General features: G+C 45.0%; 1 protein-coding gene across 1 annotated transcript in view; it reads right to left on the bottom strand.

Moving 5' to 3' along the window:
• Positions 1-9,780, bottom strand: part of LOC116622197 (zinc finger protein 331-like) — a 53,949-nt gene extending 44,169 nt beyond the window's left edge. The window contains exons 1-3 of the mRNA XM_032388461.1: positions 9,697-9,780; positions 2,489-2,738; positions 2,019-2,114 (exon numbers count right to left, since the gene is read on the bottom strand). Of these exons, the coding sequence (XP_032244352.1) occupies positions 2,019-2,114; positions 2,489-2,738; positions 9,697-9,711 (361 nt within the window). The 5' untranslated portion in view covers positions 9,712-9,780. The remainder of the gene's footprint in view (positions 1-2,018; positions 2,115-2,488; positions 2,739-9,696) is intronic.
• Positions 9,781-15,866: the final 6,086 nt, after the last annotated feature.

Genomic DNA, 15,866 nt, shown 5'->3' with positions numbered 1-15,866 from the left:
AAGCCTGCTTCTCCCTCTCCCACTCCCCCTGCTTGTGTTCCCTCTCTCCCTGTGTCTCTCTCTGTCAAATAAATAAAGAAAATCTTAAAAATAAATAAATAAATAAACTGAAGAATCAGCAACAGACTTGATTAAGCGGAAGAAAGATTCAGACTTTTTTTTTTTTTAAGATTTTATTTATTTATTTGAGAGAGACAGAGCAAGCACGAGCAGGCGGAGTGGCAGGGCAGAGGGAAAGGAAAAAGCAGGCTCCCCACCAAGTAGGGAGCCCGATGCAGGGCTCAATCCCAGGACGCTGAGATCATAACCTGAGTTGAAGCAGACGCTTAACCAACTGAGCCACCCAGGCGTCCCAAGATGTCTGATTCTTTCTGGGGCACCTGGGTGCCTCCCCTCTACCATCTCTCTTTCTCTCAAAAAAATAAGAAAAAAAAAACAAAACAGCAAACAAAAACATGTATTATTAAAAAAGAATTCTTCTATTTTACTATAATTTTAAACTGTGACTGTGCATGTATGAAAAGCAAGCATTTTGAATCATTGCTATGCCCTATATGGCAGTAAAACTGTGAAGGAAATTCATTATGATCAATCATAAAAATCTCTAATGGAAAATTTTATGAACAAGCACTTAAAAGACATTAAAGAAATGTATTATGTTATTAATATGTTCCTCCTACTCTTACAAAGAATGTAAAGCTGTGATCCATTCTTTAGAACCAAGCAAACAAACAAAAGCCCTTTATTTCTAAATAAACACAGAGGGGCGCCTGGGTGGCTCAGTCGTTAAGCGTCTGCCTTCGGCTCAGGTCATGATCTCAGGGTCCTGGGATCGAGCCCCACATCGGGCTCCCTGCTCCGCGGGAAGCCTGCTTCTCCCTCTCCCACTCCCCCTGCTTGTGTTCCCTCTCTCGCTGTGTCTCTGTCAAATAAATAAATAAAATCTTTAAAATAATAAAATAAAATAAATATTTGGGATTAAATTCAGATACATTCTTAGGAAAGTAGAAGAAAAACCTGAAGATTAATTTTTCCTGAAATAAATTACATGAACAAAACTTTTTTTTTTTTAATATGGGACTTTTACTAATTATATAATTCATTTCTTATAAAGCACATGCCTTTGTCATAGCAGAACCTCTCATTTCAAAATCAAGTGAATCTCCTATAAAAGTAATCAGAAAGTGAAAATAGGACACAGTCACAGGAAATTCATATTAAACTGGACAAAATTATAAGATGATGCAATTATTAAGAAATAAGGTAACAACTGGGACATTATGTACTAAGTACTAAGTGTTCTAGCTCCCCTATGGCATTATCTTATGTAGGAACTCTGGGATACAAACAGAAACATTAAAGTGAGGAATTGGATCGCATTGAGTTGTGATTTCTACTCTTAGTCCAGACAAGAGAAAGGAAATTGTGAAGGGAAATGAAGCGTTAGATTTTCTCATTTTAGGGAGGTGCTTTGTTATTTGAAGAAATTACTGTCTCCATTTTGTACAGTTATGTTTAAAGCTTCCATAAAATTGGAAATCATAAAGCAGAAAAGAGGTGAAATCTGTCTCCACTGTTCCTGGGATTTCTGCACCAAGCCCCAATATGCCCACCACTCCCCGCACACACCTCTGACATGAGGCAAAACAGAACTTAGAAATGGTCTAACAGAGTTCCTCAGAAATAGGCAGATTTTTCCTATAACAGATTTCCCCAGGCCTCCAAAAGCAATGGAAAAGCACTCAGATCACGAAGGCCTTCACCATCCAAGTGGAGGGTGTTGTCTCTGCTGTGAATGTGATGGAAGATCACTAGAGCTGAATGAGAATCCTCATAGGATGTAAGAGCATGATGAGTGTTGGACAGGGGGTGTCCCTCTGACAGCAAGAGAAATACACCAAGGCTTCTCAAACTTATTTCTATTCAAAGAGAGCTACCCAAACCACAGTGTAAGGTCTAGCTTCCTCCTTGGCCTTTGGGCCTCACCTCTGTCATCTGCTTTATTCATTCCCACCTACCTGGGTGGATGGCTACTGTCTCCTTTCCCTTCACATCCCAGAGCTCCCTCTTTTGCTCCAAAAAGATGACCAGGTCTGGCTTTGACACAACAAGACCTGTTTATTAGAAAAAAGGAATGAGTATTGCTAGAGATTCTAGCTTTCAATCCAGTATTATGCTCACTAGAGAAGAGAAGACATTGTAGAATTCTAGAAAATGACTTCCCAGAAGCTGTGGTCTAACAGCCCATTGAGAACATAAAGGAGGGATTTGTAATGTTCAGATCTTGGATTCCACTTCCAAGTACTACATACAATAATAAGGAGCGGAAATTGGAGTTTAGATGTGGGCAGTACCGTTTTATGCCCCTCAATATTTAGAATCGCCACTAATCTACAGAAATGATGATGTTACCTTAAGGAAGGGGAAGCTAAAGCTGGAAAGGAAACATCATGAAGATTTTTCTCTCCACCTATAAACCCTTACTTACTTCCCTTACTGCAGCCATCTGAATCCCAGTCGGGCAAAGAAGAATCTTCCAAGAGACGGTCTTCAAGGGAAGGAAGAAAACCCTGAGTGTGGTTTGGGAAGTCTGGAAGGAAGTTATCCTCACCCAAGAAGAGAAGGTTTCCATAGTTCTCTAACATCACATCCCTGTACAATTCCCGCTGAGTGTGGTTCAGGCATCCCCACTCCTCCTGAGAGAATTCTATGGCCACATCCCTGAATGTCAGCAGTCCCTGCAATAAATACCACAGTTACCAAGTGGCCATTGACAGAGTTCACAATGGTTCCTAAGATGAAAGAGGAAGTTAATGTCACCAGCTAGACCCACGACCTAACCTTTACTGCTCACCTGCTAGTACCCCTTGAATCTGTCCCAAATTTTCTTTAAGCTCTTTTTCCCAGCCTTTTTTTTTCTTTTTTTTTAAGATTTTATTTATTTATTTGACAGACAGAGACACAGTGAGAGAGGGAACACAAGCAGGGAGAGGGGGAGAGGGAGAAGCAGGCTTCCCGCTAAGCAGGGAGCCTGATGCGGGGCTCGATCCCAGGACCCTGGGATCATGACCTGAGCCAAAGGCAGACGCTTAACAACTGAGCCACCCAGGCGCCCCTCCAACCCATCTTTAAATTCAGGCAAAAAACCCCCCAGGGACATAGTTTCCCATAATGGAAACAAAAACTACTACACAAGTAGTAAATACTACCCTGACTAAATGCTCCAGCACCCAGACCAATTTGGGCTTAACTGCCAACTCACACTTGTGCAGATGCACCTCGGAGTGACCCATGGAGTGACCTACAGTTACCTTTACCTCATTATAATACTAAATTCTCCCCCAAGGAGGAGCACAAAGCTCATTTACATAACATACAAAGTGTGGTTAGAATGGTTTCCTTAAAGCAGATGCATGACCTTATGCCCACCTCTTCATAGGATGACAAGGCTACCCTTTCTAAATATTCATCCTAAGCCTAAATAAAAGGAACTCATTCACTCTTGCTCTGGGAGTCTTGGCTTTGGAAATTTTTCCCTGTGATCTCCTTATTTACTATAAATAAATTTTCCTTTGTGTGACAACTCACTGTGTAGTTTCTGTCTGTGATTCACCGGGAAGCAAATTCACTTTAGTTCAGTTACAAATTTGGTGATCCAGATGGGACAGGTGTCCTTCCCAGGTTCTGGCCTCTGGTTCCCTGGCTTCCAACAGATGAAGCAGTTGGGCACCACAAGCTCACCCCGGCTAAACTGTTCAAGTTACTGGGGCGGGGGGCAGATTCCCTGAGGGAGGAAGGGGGCTCTCACTCTTCGTGCCTGTGACTGCCAGCCTGGGGTTCGGACATCACCTGAAATCCAGCATCCACTCTGACTACTATTACTCAGAAGGACTTCTGTTGGGGTAAGTTAACAACAGGTACGTGACACGGCTTTTTTTTTTTTTTAAGATTTTAATTATTTATTAGAGAGAGAGTGAGATCACAGATCATGAGCAGGGGGAAGGGTAGAGGGAAAAACAGACTCCCCGCTGAGCAGGGAGCCCAATGAGGGGCTCGAGCCCAGGACCCTGGGATCATGACCTGAACTGAAGGCAGATGCTTAACCATTGAGCCACCCAGGCACCCTGTGACACAGCTTTCAGCGGTAAACTAGAGTTGTCTCACAAAGTCTGGGCAAGCCAGCATAATATTAGGTCAGAATACTCTGGGGGAATTGAATACTCATTCAACTTGAGTCTAGACATCCCTGATGACAGATCACAGGACCTTTCACAGGCTTGGGATGATCTAACCTAGCAAAATGGGAGTGACCTAACGGAGACTAGTCTAAGGTCTGTGAGATTGAAACCTCCATCTCACCTAGTTGTTTGGTCTGTCTGTTGTTCCCAGTTTAAATGTCCACCCTGGCTGCTTGGTCCGTAAGCACTTCCTCCTTTCCCTTAACCCTGAAAAAAGGAGGCAGCAACTCCCTGGGTCACTGGAAGCGTGCACTTGGCACAGTAAGAGTTCCATTTAGCTGGTTAAAAGACAAATGCTTGTTAAAAAAAGGGGGGGGGCATTCTAAAATCGACAAAAATATAAAGTAACCCAAATTTTTTCACATCTACGTATCTGGGATCATTTTTGTAAATTAAAGTTTAAGCTTGTTGGTTTAACTAAAATAGACCTGTCTTTTGGACAATGCCAGGGGAGGATTGGTGAACAGACTTTACTGTAATGCCAATGGCCCCCGGTGTTTGTAGATACATTCACTGGATGGACTAAGGCCTTTCCCTGAAGGACAGAAAGAACTAACAAAGTAACTAGGCCCTTAGTAAAGGAGAAAATTCCTCAATTTCAGTTGCCAAGGTCAATCCAGAATGACAATGGGCCAGGCTTTATATCCAAAATCATTTGAGGTGTCATGTAGAGGTTACACTCTGCCTGGAGACTCAGTCTTCCGGGAAGACAGAACAGGAGAGCAGAACCCTAAACCAGACTCTGGCAAAGTTGTGCCAGGAAACAGGAACATTGGTTAAAGTTACTACCAACAGCTCTCACCAGAGTGAGAGCTACCCCAAAGGGCAAACTAAAATCTTGGCCCATTTGGGATGACGTATGGGAGGGCTTTCCAAAATGCTCTGACTCCTTCTCACCTCCAGACCCACAGGTTCCTCAAGCCATTAAGCATATAATTAATCTCTGACAGGTGATGGATACACTCAACAAATATGAAATTCCTCCATCTACCCACTGAAATTAAGCTTCACCCAAATGAAACTGGGGACTGTAGTAATACCCGGTGCTACTAACCACATGCTCTTCCTTCCCGTTAGAGGGAGCCCTACCTTGAATCCACCCTAGGAGAGTAAAACAGGCATCTACCCAGAGGCCCGGGGGGGGGGGGGGGGGGGCACGCTACTAGCACCAGGTAACAACAAATATTCCTGTGAGCCATTCACTGACCTGAAACTTCTGTTGGAGAAGCTCACAAGGTTAGGAGAGCCTCAGTGCGTAAGGGCTCTCAAATTTAAACCATAATAATCTCTATCCGTAGGACACTAGTTCTGCTGCTCTGGTTTCTTCAGCCTTATTGTTTGCTGCCAGGCCCCTTTAACAGATTAAATCATTCTCTGACTGTTGAGTAATAAATACCACAGTTTATTGTTAATACATGGCAAATAGATGCCCTAGACCCCTCTGACTTGGTCTGATTTTACAATGAACACCTTTTTTCTTTTTTTTAAGATTTTATTTATTTGAGAGAGAGTGAGCAAGTGGGGGTGGGGGAGGAGGAACAGAGGGAGGAGGGAGAGAATCTAGAGCAGACTGCACTGAGCGCAGAGCTTGATCGCTTACCAGAAAACAGTGGATTTATATAAATTATAAGCTATATGTAGCATCCATGCCCTGTAATGTCTAGTGTATTTATTTGTTTTGGGGGGCTTTTTTAAAGACTTATTTATTTTAGACAGAAAGAGAGGAAGAGAGAGTGTGAGTAGGGGGAGGGGCATTGGGAAAGAATCTCAAGCCGACTCCCCAGTGAGCGTGGGAGCCAGATGCTGGGCTCAATCCCACGACCCTGAGATCATGACCTGAGCCGAAATCGAGAGCCGGGCACTTAACCAACTAAGCCACCCAGGCGCCCCACAATGAACACCTTAATTTTACTTCTTGTCACTATTATCCTAGAGATGCTAAAAGCTATAAACACAGTGGGCCATCCCTGGGGGATAAATTCCCTAGTAAATGTCAGTACCACTGTAACAAAAAGAAACTAACAGAACACTGCTCTTACTGCTGTTTGGACCCTGCGTACTTAACTGCTTGGTGCAATTTGTGTCCAAGCACACGGAGGCTATAAAATTACAAATGGTAGTAACACGGGGATATGAGCAGCTTGGGGTTAAACCTGGACACCCACAAGCATATCTAAAACTAGCGGAGGAAAAATTCTGCTCCTCAGTCAATCCTTAGGATATGCCCATGTCGGGGCACCTGGGTGGCTCAGTCGTTAAGCGTCTGCCTTCGGCTCAGGTCGTGATCCCGGGGTCCTGGGATCGAGCCCCGCATCGGGCTCCCTGCTCCGCGGGAAGCCTGCTTCTCCCTCTCTCACCTCCCTTGCTTGTGTTCCCTCTCTCACTGTGTCTCTCTCTGTCAAATAAATAAATAAAATCTTTAAAAAAAAAAAAAAAAAAAAAGGATATGCCCATGTCTAGCAGGAAAGCAGCTCCAAAAGATAGACCTTTTCCTTGTGCCCCTCAAGAATGAGGGGAATAAAACCAGAGGAGGGATTTGTCACCAGCTAGACCCTGAGACCGGACCTTTACTGCCCACCTGCCTGTACCCAGCGAGCTTTGTCCCACATTTTCCTTAAGCTCTTCCTTCCAGCTTATCTTTCAACTCAGGCAAAAGACCTGATGGACACAGCCCCCCAATAATGGAAACTTCCTCAAGGATTAAGGACTGCTCTGACAAAGAGCTCCAGTGGCCCAAACCAGTTTGAGCTTAACCTCCAAATCACACCTGCAGATGGACAGTTACCTTTACCTCATGATAATACTAAAGAGGGAGGAGCAGACCCCCTGCTGAGTTGGGCTCTATCCCAAGACCCTGAGATCCTGACCTGGGCCAAAGGCAGACACTTAACCATCTGAGCCACCCAGGCGCCCCCATAAGATAATTCTTAACACACTAATATGCTCTAATGTATTCTCTAGCCCTGAGGTAAGAGGATGGCATATGAACCACAAAATCATTATAAACACTGTGTTTACCCAAGATAACTTGTCAAATGAAGGCATCAATACAGGCATACACATTTTTGAGAACTACATTTATATCACACAGTAGAAGTTGTGTCTATTTCTTACATGGAAAGTTTTGGTGGATTACAAATGTACTTATCAAATTCTAACGTGAGTTAGAATTTCACAACAGGCATTGCAGATCTTGCGAAAATGCAGATTCTGTTCCAGACTTCTGGAGTGGGATCGGAGTCTGCATTTCTAACGGACGCAGTAGCCTATGGGCCAAGGGATACTTTTTTTTTTTTTTTTTTAATAACAAATAGGTAGAACTCTAAGAATTCTTGGAGGACTTGGAACTGAAGGCATTTTATTTACCAAGAACGGCACAACAATACTTTTTGAGCATTTACTGGTTACCAGATAGCATTCTAATGACTTTTCATAAATTACTGCACAAAGAAGTAATAATAATCTAACAGAACATGTTCTTTTTATGAGAATATTTTGACAAACATCCAGTACATGGAAGGGATTAGTTTTTAATCCAGGTTGTCTGACCTAGAATCGATCTAAAATGACACCCGGGACGATAATACAGAGACAAGCCTGCTGCAATCTGAGAAGAGTGATGGAAACAAGAAGGCACGGACACAAAATGGATCTACTTTTTACATTTTATGCACACATCCACACATGTAAAAAGCCATTACATACACATTAAAAGTGATAGAGTATAAAACTGTCATAGTAACTGAAGAAACATTCTCAATGGCGTAAAACTTACAAATCCATGTGTGGATGATGATGCTTCTTTTAATCACACTATAAAGACAAACACACAGAATGCTATAAAGAAAACAGCTCTACACTATATGTTAACTAGAATTTAAATAAAAATTTGGGGAAAAAAAGAAAACCGCTAACATTTCTGAGTCTAGTATTTCATTGAAAGTTTTCTTCCAATAACCATTTATGCTATGTTAGGTTTTAGAATTTTAAGATACTCAAACATGTTAATTACGTGATTCTGGTTTTCTTTTTCTGAAAATACAAAGAATAGCGTGTGTCTGAGACATGGGTGTGGAGTAAAACAGAAATTTGTAGGACAACGGCCTGAATTCTTTACAAACACCACTCCCAGCAGTCCGTTACCTCCGGTGCACAAAAGAGAGAGCCCTCATTTTCCACTGGAAACTACAAGCAGAGAGAAACTCGGAAGAAAGGAGTTTCCAGTTTCAATGTGATGGCTGCTGCACCCCTTTCAGTAAATCCATCCAATCCTTACGAATGACTTCGAGACATATTTACACTACACAGAAAGAATCGGGCAGAGAGCACCAAGCCAAGTAAAAGAAGTTACCATCAGCTGTAATAATAAGCAAATTGTTATCAGTGCCCGCAGCACAAGGAAGGACTGACTTACTATCACTGCCCCCAGAAGTAAATCAGAATTATGAATCTAATTATGAGGAAAGAGTGGATTTATACAAATTACAAGCCCCATGCAGCGCCCACATCCTGTAACGTCTAGTGTATTTTTTTTGTTTTCACGATTTGAGAGAGAGAGAGGGAGAGAAAGCGCGAGTGGGGGGAGGGGCAGAGGGAAAGACTCTCAAGCAGACCCCCCGCTGAGCGTGGGAGACAGACGCTGGGCTCAATCCCACGACCCCGAGCTCCCGACCTGCGCTGGACTCCAAAGTCGGTCTGACACTCAGCCGACTGAGCCACCCATGCGCCCTCCCAGCGTATTTTCAACAGAGCATCTCTCCTGCACATTCTGAGCAGCAAGGCTGTGCCTCTTCCAGAACTTTCCGAGTTATCTGGGACACGTATCCGTCCTGCTGCTTTGTGCATTTTCTAAATCCCGGCGTACACGCAGCCACCGAAGCATCCAGACGGGACCTAACCGGGAGATGCTCCCCTTGACTGACACCCAGGGCTCGGCCGCGTCCACGACAGAAATCTTTAATTCAGTCACAGAGGGAACATCTCTGACACACACAAGACATTAATTCACAATGACAGCCGTTCGTGTCCTACTGGAAGCCAGTCGGAGGGGAGGGAACGAGGGCTCTGGAATACAGGAAAGTGTTCTAAAGAGCTACACTTCAGTATCCTTTAAAAAAACAGATCTTATTTTATTTCAGAAAGAGGGAGAGTGAGAGCAGGCGCCCGTGAGCGGGGGAAGGGGGTGAGCAGGGCAGGAGGAGGGGAGCAGCGGACCCCCACGCGGGGCTCGACCCCAGCACCCCGGGATCGCGACCGGAGCCGGGCTCAGGAGTGCGACGCCTTGCGGGCTGAGCCACCCCGGCGCCCCTCGGGATCCTCTTAAAAAGGTCTTTAAAAATCGGTGGAAACACGGACACGGCCACATCAGTCCTAAAGGAATCACCGTTTCAACTTCTGTGCGCTCGGAATTTCGGGAGAAAACGATGACAAGGCCTCCGACGTGGGGCGCCCGGCTTACCTGAGGATCAGCCATTTCTTCTGCTCTCCGCTCGCGCTCCCGATTCCTTGCTCAGAGGAGACCTCGCGGGGGAGTCACAGCTGCCGCGGGAGAAAATGCCCTCAAAGCCCCGCCGGAGCCTCCGCCCCCGCGAGCCGGGCGCCTGCAGGCAGGACCGTGAAATGCACAGAAGGCCCCGCTTCCCAGTCCTTTGTGTCGGGAGCCGTGCGCAAACAATGAGCTCCGGCCGCACGCCGCCCCCCGGGTCTCCCCGTCCCCGCTTCCGTCAGAGCGGGCGGCGGGCTCCGTTCGGGCCGGGCGCCTGCGGAACGGCGAACGGAGCGGCGACGCCACGCACCGGCGAAGTCCGATGCCCGGGCGGGCCGCGCGCCACCAGGAGCCGGATCGCGCCGGCCGGGCCCAAGATGGCGGGCGCCATGACCGGAAGCGCCCGACCAAATAAGGAAGAAAAGGCGCGGAAACCCTGCTCTCGAGAAATTCCCACCCCGAGTCGCAAGCGGTCCGCCCCCCGGCTAACGACCGTCAGTCACGCGGAGCAGCCCGGTCGGGGGCTCCCGCTCGCACCTCCCGAGAGCGTACTCTGCTCCAGTAAGCTTTCCTGTGAGTGTCGCGCATTTGCTGCGCTCTGCGTGTCCCTGAATTCTTTCTTGGGACAAGAGGACGACACTTCTGGGGCGCCTGGGTGGCTCAGTCGTTAAGCGTCTGCCTTGTGCTCGGGTCATGATCGCAGGGTCCTGGGATCCAGCCCCGCATCGGGCTCCCTGCTTCTCCCTCTCCCACACCCCCTGCTTGTGTTCCCTCTCTCGCTGAGTCTGTCTCTGTCAAATGAATAAATAAAAAAAAATCTTAAAAATAAATAAATAACATAACCAGTCTAAAATAATGCTTATGGGGCGCCTGGGTGGCTCAGTCGTTAAGCGTCTGCCTTCGGCTCAGGTCATGATCCCGGGGTCCTGGGATCGAGCCCCGCATCGGGCTCCCTGCTCAGCGGGAAGCCTGCTCCTCCCTCTCCCACTCGCCCTGCTTGTGTTCCCTCTCTCGCTGTGTCTCTGTCAAATAAATAAAATCTTTAAAAAAAATAAATAAATAAAATAAAATAATGCTTATGCCAAAAAAGACATATTTTGGGGTTACCAAATGCTCCCCTTGATGTGGAAGCAAAAGCAAGAGAAAAGGTTAAATATCCTTACTTCCTACAGCCCATTGACAAGTCCTTAAAACAGGTAGAGTGAAGCTCAGCGGCCTCTATGTTAATACTCTGCTAAGGGCAAAAGCCAATCTTAGCTTGACATTATCCCGAACACCCACCCTCACCCCAGGATCCTGTAAGTCTACTTTAATATATAAAAATTCTTTTGGAAACTTCCGTTTTCTCTACCCCCCAAGATATATGTTGGCAATCATCCTCCAAACATACGGCCCACTGATACACATCTGAAGGGCCTCACGACTAAGGTCTTATTAGATGGAAATAGATGCCCTTTACCTAACCCCTCAAGGTCCTGGAAATCTTGCTTCCAAAATTCCTTAGAGACTTACTTATCCCTGACCCCCTCCCTATTTGAAAGTATATAATCTGCCTCTCCTCATGACCCCAGTGCAGCTCTTTCAGCCCAGGGATCCTGTCCCATTAATAAAAATGGTGAGTAATAAAACCACCTTTTTGCACCAAAGAGGACTCAAGAATTCTTCCTTGGCCGTGGGCTCTGAACCCCAACATATTTTCTACATCATCCTTTAGTAGGTAAATGTTTATTTTCATGAGTAACTGCCAGTTTTCCAAAGTGAATGCACTTTTTACACTCCTGTCAGCAATATATGAGAATTCTAATTGCTCAACATTTCCACTGAAATTGGATGTTATCCTTTTTTTCTCTCGGTTAGCCATTCTAGATAATAGTAAGTGGTTTCTCACTGTAAAATATGAAGTGGTCTTGCTGTTGTCCTACTGATTGGGATGAATGTGTAGGAGAGGAAAACTCTTTTCTTCCTTCTAGATTCTTTGGCTGGTCTAATAATTAAACTGACATAAAACAGATTATTCAAAGGAGAAAAACAAATTTAATTTCTTCATTATAAGAACCCCAAAGATATTAGACTCAAAGACAAGCAAATGATGCTCAAATGCCATTCTGACCTAAGGAGAAGGGGATAGAATTTAGAATTTCAAAAAGGGGAAGTATATTCACAGGAAAAAGGAAAGAGCAAATGCTGGCAAATGTTTTCCACAACAGGCAGGTGAATCTTTCTCATAAAAAAATATATATATATCTCTGGTATTAGCTCTCTTCCAGATTGAGGTCCCCTATCTAATTTCTTTTGGCAGTTAAATGAGAGGCAAAATAACATAACCTGAGTCTGCTGGGTTCTAACTGCCTTCAACTCAAAACAATCCACATGCAAAGTGATTTATTTTGACATCACATATTCTCTCCCAAATGAATAAAGAAAAAGTGGCTCAGTTGGTTAAGCATTTGAGTCTTGATCACAGTGTTGTGAGTTCAAGCCCTGCATTGGCCTCCATGCTGGGCATGGAGCCTACTTAAAGAAAAGAAAAAGGTAATGTATGTATGTGTGTGTGTGTGTGTTGTATGTATACACCTATTTCAGCCTCAGAAGTGAAGGAAATATTTCCATTTGCAACAAGATGTACTCAGAGGACATCTTGCCAAGTTAAATAAGCCACACACAGGAATAAACCAGTTCTGTACATAATCACATATAATCCACATATATGTGGAATCAATAAAAAGTTAAAATCATAAATGTGAAGATTAGCGTGTTTGTTGTCAGGGGCTGAAGGTGAGGGAAACAGTTGAGATGCTAGTCAAATGGTAAAAAGATGCACTTAGGCAAGATAAATAATTACTGAAGGTCTGTCAGCTAGCCCTCTTGCTCAACTGCAGGCCCCAGCAGTTAAAACCAGAAATAGACAAGAAGACCACTTAACTCATGCTGTGAAACCCCTCGTTTGTACTTTTTATCACCCCTTTTTTAGGCCTTGAAGATGTTTTAAAATGACCAGAACATTCCAATTGCCAGGCCAGAGAAGTCCTGATAGCAACAGAATGCCTGCAAGAACTCATCCCCATCTCTGCTCCTTCTCAGCTCATGACTGTGCACTGAACACGTACCAACCCCCACACAGGATCGCGTGCTCCCTGCCTGCTCTCTTGCATGTGCCCCCCTGAACCTCTCCCTATAAAACACTAGGTTTCCATCCTATTGGTAGAGAGATCAGTTATTAAGGCTTGAATCTACCTTCTCTCCCCAAAATAAATTTCTCCCTTTCGCTTTTCCAATCCCTTGTCTCTTGAGTTCTTGGCTTCTCTTGTGATGAGTTTATAGGAGTTTTTTCAGCAACAGTGTGGGCAAACCCAGCCAGGAGCTATCCTTTCATTTTGTCCAGCCCCCTAGGGATTCATTCCCTTGGACAGCGCACTTGGCCAAGGCAGTGTACCAGAGCTTATCTGTTCATTTCCTGAGTTAGGAGTGACGCTAAATAGGTCAGTTACAGGCCTAATACACATCACTCTGGCTATAATTAATAGTAGTGTATTGTATACTTAAGATTTGCTAGGAGAGAGCATCTTAAGTGTTCTCACCGCACATGCAAATCTTAGCTATGTGAGGTGAGTTATATGTTCATTAGCCTGATTGTGGTAGTCATTTCACAATGTATATTTGTATTTACTTTTTTTTTTTTTTTTTTTTTTTTTTTAAATTTTATTTATTTATTTGAGAGAGAGAGAATGAGAGAGACAGCACATGAGAGGGGGGAGGGTCAGAGGGAGAAGCAGGCTCCCTGCCGAGCAGGGAGCCCGATGTGGGACTCGATCCAGGGACTCCAGGATCATGACCTGAGCTGAAGGCAGTCGCCCAACCAACTGAGCCACCCAGGCGCCCTGTATTTACTTTTTAACACTTGAGCAACTGGGCGCCTGGGTGGCTCAGTTGGTTAAGCGTCTGCCTTCAGCTCAGGTCTTGATCCCAGAGTCCTGGGTTCGAGTCCCATGTCCCTCCTGGGTTCCCTGCTCAGTGGGGAGTCTGCTTCTCCCTCTCCCCTCGCTCCTCCCCCCTGCTCATGCTCTCTCTGTCAAATAAATAAAATCTTAAAAAAAAAAAAAAACAAAAAAACTTGAGCAACTACAGGATGTTCAGAGGTAGGAAACAGGGTGCTGAATGGGTTGGCTCTTAAAGCACAGAATCTAGTAAGACAGAATTTGGGAACCAAAACATACAGTTCTTTCCTCCCATATATCAGCTTTGGGGTTTCAGCAAAACCTGAGCACCTGCCATTGAGATGTTGTAACCAAACTCAGGTGAGTTCGCTCCTTGGTGAATTCTAGGTAGAGTACGTGCTACACCCAGTGGAGTTGTCACATAAACGAAAACTCATTTGCAGCGAATAAAAAGTTATTTTGGAATAACTTCCAAAGCCTTGACTCCCTGAGCAGGGGTGAGTGGGTTCCTTTTCTTTAGGGTTAGAATGAATATTCAGAATGAGGAGTTCTGTCATCCCTGGTAGAGGCAGGTAACAGGTTGCACAAGTAACTGTCAGTCTAGGGGAAGGGTTGAGGAGCGAGCTCTCAGAGCCTGTGCAAACTGAATGGAGCTTTGGGCTCCTTATCTCAGGACAGGAATGCAGGGCCTTGCTTACTCTTTGAAAACAGCGCTGGAAATTTGTGCTACTGATGTCTCTGATATGGTTAGGCCAGACTGTTAGTTTTCTCATTCCCTTTGTTCCCTTAAAGTCCTGAACTACCGAGGTTTTTGCACTGCTCTGTAATTCTGACACATTCTAGGAAGTTCTGCAGGAAGTGTGCTAGGACAAGCAGAGCCCGTAAGGCAGAGATCACAGAAAATAGCTGGGGACTTAAATGACTCCTTTCTTTTGCTGAGGACCCCTAACTCTCTCTGCTTACAATGTGGGAGGAGCGACAAACCAAAACTCTCGTCTCCTCTAATCTGTCCAGTGAGGGGAGAGATGAGGGTGGGGCCAGGCCTGGACAAAGCCTCAGAGGAGCAGGGGTCTGGGTGGGGCTGTGGAGGGAGAGCTCTGGAGGCTTCTGATCTCCCTGCCTACGGGGTATTGCCAGTTCTGTCTTCCGAAGTTTGGGTAAGGGACAAGGGCGGGCTGCTCTAAAATGGGCCACTTTGGCATACTGTTTTGAATTGAAAGTTATTTATGAAACAGCCAATGCAGAAAGAACACTCTGGTGGCTCAGTCGGTTAAGCGTCTGACTTTGGCTCAGGTCTTGATATCAGGGTCCTGGGATTGATCCCGTGGGGCTCTCTGCTCCGCGGGGAGTCTGCTTCTCCCTCTCCCTCTGCCCCTCCCCCCTGCTTGTGCTCTCTCTCCCGGTCTCTGTCAAATAAATAAATAAAATCTTTAAGAAAAAAAAAAGAATTAAAATGACTGAGACTGGTTACAGGAGAAAAAAACTTTAATCACATACACATGAAAGACCAATAATGAAATTGAGACCCAAAGAACTGATCAGGACAGTTTTTATACTTTTTTTTTTTTTAAAGATTTTATCCATTTATTTGACAGAGAAAGAGAGACAGCGAGAGAGGGAACATAAGCAGGGGGAGTGGGAGAGGGAGAAGCAGGCTTCCCGCTGAGCAGGGAGCCCGACGCGGGGCTCGATCCCAGGACCCTGGGACCATGACCTGAGCCGAAGGCAGACGCTTAACGACTGAGCCGCCCAGGCACCCCAGTTTTTATACTTTTTAAAAAAAAACAGTAAGTCTGTGAGGAATTGGCAGGATAAAGAAAACTTATGTTTGGGCTTCAATTAGTAAGGAATTCTTAGAATTTGGGCTGGAGTAGTAAATTAGTGAAAAGTAACAAGGTTTGTTCATGTAGACTTCTCAGCTCTAAATTTTCTACCTCTAGTGATAAGAATGTCTCTGTCTCTTGGTACAGGGAGAGCACTTTTCACATGGAAGATTGATTTCTTGCTTTCTGGAGACTGATGGGGGTCAGAGTGTTCTTTAGTTTAAGCAGACGCTTAACTGACTAAGCCACCTAGGAGCCCCTAGACATATATTTTTGCTTTGAGTGGCCATAGGACAACGTTCTGGTCACTGAGATAGAAAAAGTAGTGTTCAGACCGGGAACCTGAAGGACTCCATAAAAATCTGCTTTTTGCTCCTTTTCCTGC

Source organism: Phoca vitulina, unplaced genomic scaffold, assembly GCF_004348235.1.
Source record: "Phoca vitulina isolate PV1807 unplaced genomic scaffold, GSC_HSeal_1.0 scaffold52, whole genome shotgun sequence".
In the NCBI taxonomy this organism is placed as follows: Eukaryota; Metazoa; Chordata; class Mammalia; order Carnivora; family Phocidae; genus Phoca; species Phoca vitulina.
The sequence above is the reverse complement of the archived record's forward strand: the minus strand, read 5'-3'. Positions and strand labels throughout refer to the sequence as shown.